The 11,518-nt window shown below is 30.6% G+C and overlaps 1 protein-coding gene across 1 annotated transcript in view; it reads right to left on the bottom strand.

Moving 5' to 3' along the window:
* Positions 1-3,128: 3,128 nt before the first annotated feature.
* Positions 3,129-11,518, bottom strand: part of LOC106717143 (glutamate receptor 1) — a 48,096-nt gene continuing 39,706 nt past the window's right edge. Inside the window, exons 12-18 of the mRNA XM_014510868.2 lie at positions 11,302-11,433; positions 11,048-11,136; positions 10,334-10,487; positions 9,689-9,864; positions 5,078-5,192; positions 4,724-4,990; positions 3,129-3,424 (exon numbers count right to left, since the gene is read on the bottom strand). Coding sequence (XP_014366354.2) covers positions 3,359-3,424; positions 4,724-4,990; positions 5,078-5,192; positions 9,689-9,864; positions 10,334-10,487; positions 11,048-11,136; positions 11,302-11,433 — 999 coding nt within the window. The 3' untranslated portion in view covers positions 3,129-3,358. The remainder of the gene's footprint in view (positions 3,425-4,723; positions 4,991-5,077; positions 5,193-9,688; positions 9,865-10,333; positions 10,488-11,047; positions 11,137-11,301; positions 11,434-11,518) is intronic.

Genomic DNA, 11,518 nt, shown 5'->3' with positions numbered 1-11,518 from the left:
TTAATTGTAATGATTCGAGGACTGACTTTTATTTCTTTAATATGTTTAGGTTCTTATAGTATTTTTTCATTGAATTTCTAGTGTGAAAGTTGTCAGTGTTCTTTGGTTTAAATAAAACAATAATCATTTGAACTAGAATTACCAAAATTTATTATAAGTTTAAGAAGATATGAACGTACTAATAATAACATTAAAAAATACAATTTACATTTAAAAATGTATTTGTATTTTTTTAATTGTTTACAAAAATGATCTAATGGCAGTAAATATCTGGCAATGTTGTACATTAATAGGGTCATTGAATATTTCAATTATTAAATAAAAAGTGCGGCAATTGAACACAATAGAAATAAAAAAATATAGAAACAATTGAGATAAGTACAACAGAATTTACATGCTTTAAAAATCATTACAAATTGATATTTTTTTAATTATCAGGAATTATACCTTATTAAGACTAAGAGGAAATAAATTATATCTAAGAAGTAATCTTCCAGAGTCTTAAGAGGGTTTCCAGAGTCAAAAAACCTTTACACAAAATAGTGTTATCATTTTTTTTGCAAACATAATAAAAGACAACTAGAGAACAATATTTTGAACAAGTGTACGTCTTATAAAAATCACTAACAATAAATGTGTTAAAAATGGCTTATTAAACGTTTCTATTTTAAATGTCATGTTTTCATACAAATATAGTAAAATATATCAAAATGAACAATTTATAATTTATCAAGGAACTTTTGTCAAAGCTTTTGTATCTGTTAAATGGCATTTTAAGGCAAAAATTTGGCACTTTGTATGGCTAATTTATATCAGAACATCGTATTGTTAAACTGAATCTAGCGCTATTTTCTAACTGCTATAACATTCAATTATAGCAGTAATTATTACTTTTAAGTTTCTTACAACTACATAATCATTTCTTCACTAAAATCACTAGCGTATATAACTAAAAAACAAAATCCTAACAAGACTAAGCATCCGCAGCATATTGTTATCTTATTTTTTTTCACAGATTATGACAAATATTTCTTCATTGAATAAACAATTAAATTAATACCTTTACGTTTTGTGCTATGTAAAATAGATTACTACTTTGTTTTGTATTTAGAAATTAGTTATAGGTGTCAATATTGATAACGTAGAAATATAAAATAGTATTAAATGAGAAAACAGTGATAATCTTCGATTGACTTTTAAACTGTGCTCTTGTTATTGCTTTAAATTGCTTTTTTTGTTTTTTTTTTATTAAGTTATTGTTTCTTAATTGATATTCATATCATATTAATATATGTTAGATCTATTACGCTAGCGAAAAACTAGGTTTTTACTACGAATATTAAGTGAATCGAAAAAATATTATACATACATTGTTCGCAACTTTAAGCATTAAATATGAATAATTTTTTTTTGACACGATATATTGATCAACCCTTCGACATTAAAAATTAGTCTTAAATATATATCACTAAAATAACAAACTACTTAAGTAATAAGAAAAAATTTCAATTACAAAAAATATCGAGTGACATTACGTTAATTTGTGCTAATCCACAAAAAGGCAAATTTGGAGTAATCTTTATATACTTAAATTTCAATTGTTTTCAGCTTATTTGTAATAACAATAATAATTTATGAATAATGTAAATACATGTAAATTTTATGTATAATACTACAATATCTAATTGCAAAAAGTTTAAATTTGAAATATTAGTAAACCTTAATTTTTAAGAAAACCTTTTAACGTAGTAATTTATTTATAATTTAATTTAATTATTATATTAATATTATTAAATATGAGTGAAGTCTGTAAAACTACATCATAGTATTTTGATACATATCAAATAGGTTTTGGCACAGAAGATCGTAAGATTACATACGTTAAAAATCAGGGAGATGTTAGATATTAAAGTATATAATGTGGTTTTAAAGACTAGATTGATTTTCAATAGTAAGAAATAGCTCCATGTTGAAAATGAATAATTTGAACATCAGATTAAAATAATGTACTTATATGAAATAATTTTGAGGGAGATCTAAGAAGGTTGACATGGATTTCAGTAGTTATACTTGATTTAATATCTCATATTACTCTTAATTTAAGTGTAGATGTTAATTTTTTTTATTCCTTGAAAATATGAGATATGTCTTGTTTGCTGGTTTATTGTAGACACGAATAGAAATTTAACTTTGAACATTATTTTACTTCACTATTATGTCGATTTCTCGTTACGCTTTGCAGTACGAATATTATTTAAACCCTTTTAAAAATTTAAAAATTATATATAATCTCAGGCACTGTAATTTAGTACATCTGTTCTGTTAGCTATGAAAAGTCAGGTTGTGTTCAATTGCGTTTTTTTTTTCGCCGCACAATCCAACAAATGTCTTAATTTATATATATTTTATAATCTATAATAATACTGATGTAAGATTGAGTTCAACATCGCAGCAAAAAAAATATACTGTAAACAATATTAACACTCAAAATCACAAAATTAAACATAACAATTTTATGTGTATAACGTCGTACGATAAAAAAAACGCAAGCACAACAGCATTATTAGCAAAAAAGAACAGAACAACTCTATAAACATCCAATTCTATTTCATAAGTGCTTGTGAATAATGTTTATTTATTAAAAATTCATTGAGCAAATGGACTTATTTGTACGGTTAGATAATAATGTATATTTTTGGTGACTATTTGAAAACGTTTTTTTTATCTTTTTATTGCTTCAATTCCAAAAGCGATACTTACTGAAGATCATTTATTTTATTGGTTATACTAAATAATCTAATCGATCATTAATATTAAAGTTAACTAGTCTACATTTAGAAGATGGATAAATTCTTAAACTACAGAGTTATAGAGATTATTATGAAAAAGCATAACTAACTTGCATACTTAGATAAAATTACAATACTTTAAATACAAACAATATCTAATCATTATTGCTATTGGTTTTTAACAATTGCTTATGTATGAAAAAGTTGCTTGGATAATTAGAAAATAGTTTAAATTACATTCTGCAAAGATTCATATTTTATTTAAAAATGACTGATTTTTACTGATCAAGAATATCGCAATTTTAATAAAGTGTCACTCATTTTAATAAAGGTTAGTGAGATTGCTGTTGTAATTACAAAAAATAACTTCCATATTGGATTCCATGTCCATCCAACATGGTAAGAGTTTTTAATTTTCTGATAATGTTGTTCGAGTATTTCTACAGTTGCAGTATACGGTTAAATAAACAATGAAATGTAAACAATTATAACTGACACAAATCAACAGCGTTATTAGGTATCTTGGTGACAGATGAGCGACGTATATTTACGTCACCCTTCTCCGCGGATCAAACGTGAGTGAAACTGGCGTGCACAGCGTCCTCTTGAGAGATCTGGTTGCCAGTCGAAAAATACTGAAAATAAATAAAAAAACAGATTACGCAACTTGAATTTATTTTATTTAATATTTCACTGAACATAAAATATAATGACATTAACGATATTTCAGGGTTATTTTTTTTTTTTTTAGGTGGCAAACGAGCATGCGATCTGTTGATTTTGCTAAAGTAGCAAATTGACAACTGCCCATAGGCATCTGCAAGAAAAAGGTTACAGATATATTGCCCATCTTTGTAAAACAGAGAAGGGAGTCATAGAATAAGAATTTTTCCTATAGGTCCTCTCCCTCGCCAAGGCCACTTCCCTTTCCCGTATTGTACTTGTTAGAAAAGGGTGGGAAGAGATAAAGACTAGAATTGGATCGTTGGTTAGTTGTGTTAAACAATATACGAGTATACTTTTATTTTTCATGGTTCAACGTCACACGGCCAACACTTATTATAAATAAAACAGCTTCAAGACATCACAAATGTAAATGATTTTGACAGGGTATAACACGGTGCTCAATGTTTGACTTACACCACAGTAGTATTTTCTTAATATATCTTCCGATGTACATTTCCCATCATTTCCCTTCCTAGGAGGAAGTCAGTGTACTATATGAAACAGAGAGAACTGTTATAGAAAAATAAAAGCGATAGTTCCTTTAATTAATGTGTTTTTCTTTTCATTCAAACATCGTAAAGCTCCAAGTATCTTAGAAGTAAAAGTTATATTTGATATGACAATCTTGGCAAAACAGACTTTTTTAATATTTTTAACTGACTGTTATACTCGTAGTAAGGCTTAGTTCATATTAACATTTCTTAAAAAGAACAAGAGAATTAAAGTTTTGATACTGGAAAACAACAGAAATATCTCGAATGTCCATTAAAGTTTGCTTATACAAAATGCAGGCGCTTTTGCCTTCTAGCAAATGTGCAAATTCGACTAAACGACCGAACAGGTGTCGTATAAACGGCTCTTTTGGTATTGTGTTGATATTCAACCTTTAATATCGTTACAGTTTTACTATTTTTGAAACCTCTATATTTGTTGCGAAACAATGGATACCTTTGTTATATTCACAATATGATTTTCGACCGTATAGATATGAGCGTGGGTGAATCAAATACGCGCTTTTACTATAAAACGTAAAAGTAGGCAGAGATTTCAAATTTTGCGTTCTTCTCAGTTCGTTTTTTTTATTCCATCTTTATCAATGGGAACCAACCAATCGATGAGCACGTTTAAAAAGAAAGCAGATTTTGTCATAAATTTTTGGCTACACTTTCACATCCAGCAGTACAGCTTAGTACAATGTAACTACTGACCCCAGCAAAAGCAGATCCATTCCATCCGAGACGATCATGTTCACGCTGTGGGGTACGTTGCGGTGGCGTCTTATGCTGAGACCGTGAGGCCAGCCTTGCCTTGGCTCTTAGCGCAGCGCGTAGTGACACATTAGCTCGAGCGGCTTCAGCGCGACCGTGTTGACAGAACTCCAATAATGCAACAGTCAAGGCAAGCGCCAATCCACCGACGAGCACGTAGAATATACCCGCAACTTGACTTAATGTCATTTCAGTCACTGCGGTTTCCTAAAAAATAGTACGCACATCAAAAACAAACTTTAAGCTAATTAAAATAAAGCACTAAAATTAATACGATTTTGTATTAATACGAACCTCATCTTTAACGGTTTCGCATTCAGGTTTATCGTTCATTGCAATCCATTTCTGCCACAGTTTTGTAATAACTCCCTCCCGTTTCATGTTAACAATTGCAAGATTTATACCTTCCCTGGAAATTTAGAATAGATGCGTTAAAATACAGGGTAATCTTATGATGTATGATTTAATAAATGCAGTTTTAATTATTAAAACTTTAAATGTATGCGGTAAAATTTAAATTATGAAAAGAAAAAATTACAGACGAGATGCTAATAAATACACGTGCTCATAAATTTGAAGTGAAGCCCGACAAAGACGTATGAATTACATTTCGCTTCGCGAAGTCCCCTCGTCAGCGTCACAATTCTCGAATCATAAAAAGGCATCCGCGCGAAATAAAATGGAAATTTTTAACTTGTTGTTAAAAATCACGTCCACAAATCTAGTACCATAAAATGGGGTGGTATAAATTCGAAATGCGAAGTGTATCCACTTTCCCTACTGACGGGCCCCCATGTAAATTTACGGCTATTCAGTATTCAACAGGGATTTACCGTATAGAGGCGAGATTTCAGCCAGATAGTGGGTACTCTCTTGCGTACTCAAAATTTACGCTATGGTTTGTAATTCCGCTTTTTATCCGCAAATTACGTCATGTTGATGTTTAAACAGTTTTGTGTTATTATTTAGAATAAAAACAAAATTAATTCATAATTCACATGCACTTTGACTAAGAGTGGTTTCGAAACAATTATGTACTACTCTGTAAATTAAAATTAAAAGTTTTTTTTTTTCAATTCCTATCACAGGTGGGCACAGTTAATCGAAAAGTTAACTTCGTTAATCGTTAATTCGTTAATTAAAAAATTAACTTCGTTAATCGTTAAAGCGTTAAATTCTCGAAAATTTAACGCAAGTTAAAGTTAATCGTTAACAGTTAACCATACCAAAATTATACATACTAATTTCACACTTATTGTGGCGACACTTGTTTAAAATAGTAATTTGACTATACATTCTATAACACATTAGTATTAGAGACAAGTATGAATGCATTATAGTATATTTCATTACGAGTGCGGAAAGGCTGTCATTGCAAAGAGTTCCGACAAATGTCTACCCGAGCCGAGGCGCAGCCGAAGGTGAGAGTTGACATTTGGAACAAGTTTTAATGACAGTTCCGCACGTGTACTAAACAACTTTTTTAATACAGTTGCTAAAAATTAAGCAATTAAATAGAATAATAAAAACACAATAAACTCAACCAACTTAAATGTTTGAAAAATGGCGCCAACCGTAAAAGTTCTTCATCCATTCTGGGTAGGCAAAGGGAACTATGCCCAAACAACCAAGTCTTCAGTAGATTATTTTTATTGATATGAAATGAAAATGAAATTTAATGAGTTGAAATAAAATGAAACCTAACCTAATTCATTGAATCAAATCATTAAATCTGATATTGTAACAAATTAGGAGCTTCTTCTTAGAATTATTTGCATGAATCATAAAAACTTCAATGATTTTTTTTTTTGTAAAAACTTCGTGGTTGGTTTTTTTCTTTTTAATAGACATCATTTTTACAGTTGGGAAAGAGAACGCACGAGTTTGGAAAAGCTAAAGAAAAACACGAGTAAAAAAGTGTTTTAATACAGTTGCTCAAAAAATAATAATGGGAGGGTATTGCAGGGACGAAGAGCGTTCGGAATGTGGGCTATTACATACTCTTGCTTTTATATACTCATAATGAAATATACTATTTCGAACCTTCTTTTGATTTTGGTCCTGTTGGTCACGTCTTTCCCGGATGCTCTGATGCATCACAGTTGCATGCGAACTTCACATATATCAATTATCAACTCGTTCGTTCACCATTCGAGTCGCCGACAGTCGCCCAACATAGTTGAACTTACGAGTGTGGCGTGGCACGTAATTTAAACAAAGTGACAGCCCGTCTCCAAGTTTTTAATTTAACGATTAACGGACTTTTTTTTAACGGAAGTTGAGTTTAACGCAAGTTAACAAAAGCGTTAACACTTTTTGAAGTTAACTTAAAAGTTAATCCGTTAAGCAAAATGTTAACTTCGTTAATTAACGATTAACGGATTAACGAGTTAATGCCCAGCTCTGATTCCTATTATTTGCTTGCTCATTGACTACATTTGTTTATTTTTGTTTCTCCAAGATGACTCCGCCACAAAATGATATATTTTATGAAGCCCATCTTAATGTCATAATTGTATGACCATCAAACACGACATTTGTCATAACACGACCATCAAATGACAGAGCTTACGACCAACAGAGAATGCTATAATATGAAAAATCCAAAATGGCCTCCGGCACAATATCAATAGAACAATATCAACTTGGGTATCAAATGAAAAAAAATTACTGACAGAACAATATGGTAAAATCCAAAACAAAACATTAACTAAAAACTTTACAAAAAATTACTAATTTGTAGGACTTGGTTTCAAATATTTTTTTTTAATATTACTTGTTTTAAATGTATAAATAATTTATTGTTTGTAAATGTTTGTTGAACGTTTTAATATATATTTTGCTTCTAACAGGAATGCGTAATAGGTGGAGTATTTGGAAGGCACTCTAAATTCCAACACGTGCTGTCTCTTCATTCCCTTTTTATGGATCGCATAAAAAAATTGGTTATGGTTATTTGATGACACCACAAACAATAAAAAGTATTATAAAGTAATATCAACCCTTTATCTTCTTCAAAAGCAATACAATTTCAAAATCAAATTTTGCTGCTGAATTGATTTTATTAAATAAAATTTTTATTTCGGTTAGGATTGGCACATGACAGAATATGAAATACATTTTAGCGTTACAATTGGGTCCAAAAAAACGTGCAAAACTGCACTTAAAAGCTAAAAATGCCTCTTAATATAGCTATGAATACATGTAAATATATAATGTTCTAAAGTGAGGCAGCTGTTTAAGATATGACCTAGATAAGAGACAGAACGACAAGCTGTTCCGATTTGCATTTAAGCATTAGAATCTATATCCAATATCTTAATGCAAATCGAACCGGCCGCATTCGATTATACCTACATAAAATTGGTTATTAATTAAAATTTGAATTATCACGAAACCAGAGAAAGATGAAGTGAATGAGAAAAACGAAGTGTTCATCAAGGGACGTAGTCAAGAATCAAATATCGTTTAACAACTTTTGTATCTAAAACATGCGTAATACCAAAGATAATAAGATGACGGCCGATAAAAATTGTGTTTTTTATTACCTATATAATAGTCGACAAAGTGCATTAATGACTGCATAATAAAAAGCTATTAAATAACTGTCACACATTCGTAAAGAATACCGTGTGATTTGTTTGCTCCTTACACAAGGCAGCCTATTTTATGCACGTCTGGAACCACTCTTAGCTATTTTAACTCGGTGCATATAATGAAACGGTGATTGCTCTGCCTGTGTTTGCATCGTATTTTTCTTATTTCCATTACATTCCAAAGACCCACTTTTCTTCGAGTTTAATAGCAGATGTAGTATTTAGAATATTTTTTTCTTTTTCTTTATAGGTTAAGTGATTTTATTTTAAGATTTACGTAAGCCATTTAGTTAGGTAATCTTTTTGAACTTAAATGTTGTTCTTTTTGTCCTCTAGTGTATATTACGTGCGAGAAAAGTATTGTTTAAATAAACGATACAAAGCAATTTTGATAATCCGACTTTTGTATTATAATTTTACATATTCATTTCTATATGTAATATCGAAAAACCATATTTCGCGAACATGATGTCTTTGTATTAGTCATAACGAAAATCTATTTTTTTTTTGTCTGTGTATCTGTCTGTCCACAAGTCCGCATTTGTTCCGTTTAATCTCCGAAACAACTGGGAGGTAGCTGATGTAACATATTGCATTAGTTACTTTTTTCTGCCCTGACGAAGTTTTGGGCGGCCGCTAGTTTGTAATAAGATTCTCGATTTATTTCGCTACCTTCTGCTATATAAGGGTACCAATGTTACAAAATACAATGAAGTTCATGATTACGTTTTTACCTTTGAAAGAATTTCTTGACTTTGCATTTAAAGCTGATAAATTGAATTTATCTCTGATACATACGCCTCATTTTCACACTAGTCGGAAACGAGTTTTGCCTTCGAGCTGACTTCCTCACAAATCAAATAGAAGTGAAGTAAATTGATATAAATACAATTTTCATCACAGCTAGGCGAGGAAAAAATATCTACTGTTATTGGTTTATTCGATTCTTCCTCAATTCAGTGAAATGTCACCTATTGAACGATTAGGGAATAAAATGCTAAGAGAAAATTTTTGTTTCCATTTTAAATTACATAAAATAACAGATTTCAACTCTTTAATCTTTTTTCTCTTACTTCTGTTATCTTACTTCTTACTACTAAAAATGCGCATGTTTGGATGGATGGATATTTGTTAGAAGGTATCTGGAGAACAGCTCAACGGATCTCGATGAAATTTGGCAAAGATATAGAACATGTCGGAAAAACACATAGGTTACTAAGTAAGTTATTTTTGTAATTCCGCGCGGATGGAGTCCACTAGTATTAGTAAGAAATATTAAGAAGGAAATATAAAACAAAAATTCTTTTACCTTAATGGTGACCCTTTCGGCATTGCGATTGCAAAATTTACATGTCTGTATCGACATATGCGAGTCAATGTTTTACAGTTTTCATTGTTTACGTTGTAATTTTTTTGAATTACAGTTTCATCGTTTGGAATAAGTGCTGGATCGTTAACTAAAGTGTATAAAGCTGAAATATAATTCTGCAAAAAATGTTTAACATTAACGTGAGAATAATAACATAGAATTAAACAACTAACTTATATTTAAAAATATGGCAGTACTTAACAATGACATATTAAAATGTTCCTATATTTTTAATAATAATAATACTTTTGACATGAAATTACAGTATTCACTGTTTGTAAGACTACTACTTGGAGATTTTTTTTATCACATTAACCTTGCATTTACACACATTTTAGAGAGCATTATCAATGTTGGTGTACACTTCGGTGGTCATCAAATAATTTAAACAAATAGAAACATGAGTTAAAACAATTGAATTTATACCTTTCGAAACACTCGTATGAAAATGTTTTTTTTTTCTTTTTGCCAAAAAACATTTTTTTAAAATTAACAAATGACAATTACTTCGCTTCAGCAGTGGCGCTTCGCAAATTCATCACCAATCGGTTACCTGTATGTTTTAAAATTGTATGTCTCGCTTACTTCGGTATGAACTTTCGATGCGTATTGTATGGCTTGAGCTGGTTCCGCAATACGTTCTACGATCAGATAGGCAGCAAGATTAGCGGTGTACGAACACACTAAGATGAGAGCGAAGAACCACCACACAGTACCAACGATCCTCCCTGATAGCGACCTGTGAAGTTATTTAACCTGACAAAACGAGTTTCACTATGATTAGACCAAAAAGTGTACTCATAAAAAGATAATAGACAATTTGGAGTCACATTTTACTGAAACGATAACCGAAGAACTTACAATGTTAGAGTGTCAGTGAGAATAAGAAAGTAAATAATTAAAAATATTTCATTTATGTTGTTATCATATTTATAAGATGTATGTTATAAAATATAAAATGATCCATAAATTTAAGCAGTAAAAAAGTAACAGAATTGTATAACGAACAATTTCTTACGTTCCGCTTGAGTACACATAACAAGGTGATTATCAAGCATTCTCCTTACCCCGCCTTTACTTGTACACACAATAAACTGTCCTATATCTCAAGCACGCACGATTTAACTCAAGGCATGGAATTTAATCTAGGAGTTCCCCGTCGGTTTCGCAGAGTAATATTGACCGGCTTACTTTAAATTCAACAACATCGACAGCGAACATTGTTGTAACGCTTCTCAAATTTAGTCACGAGAGAAATTTCAGGGATCGTAAAGTTACAGATAGATTTTATCGCCATACCTTGGTACCACGTCGCTGCCTTGTTGCATAAACGATCCAAGGGAGAACCAGAAGGAATTCCAAATGCTGAACTCGTTGTGCAATATTATCTAGATCAAAACAAAAATACTTTTTACCACTCTTTGATTTAAAACCGTGAAGCGATTAAATTTATTGACAGATATGATACAAATTAAAGATGTAATGGAAAAGGTGTTCCAATTATTTTGCAATGTTCTTTCTTACAATGAGAAAAACTACATTGTTATACTCACCTCATTGGTGCTGGATAATGGTTGTTCAATATGAGTATCCGAAATCGATACAGAGCGCCACTCGTTAGGTGAAAACCTTGATACTAAGAATAATACAATGCTTACAGCGAAAAAGCTGAAGAGTATGCATAACTAAAACAAAAGGAAACAATGAATTGATATAGGTATTAATTTTTAAGAGCATTTAAATTCATTATTAGTCAATATAACGATAAGT

The sequence above is a fragment of the Papilio machaon genome, chromosome Z (genome assembly GCF_912999745.1).
Source record: "Papilio machaon chromosome Z, ilPapMach1.1, whole genome shotgun sequence".
Lineage (NCBI taxonomy): Eukaryota > Metazoa > Arthropoda > Insecta > Lepidoptera > Papilionidae > Papilio > Papilio machaon.
The sequence above is the reverse complement of the archived record's forward strand: the minus strand, read 5'-3'. Positions and strand labels throughout refer to the sequence as shown.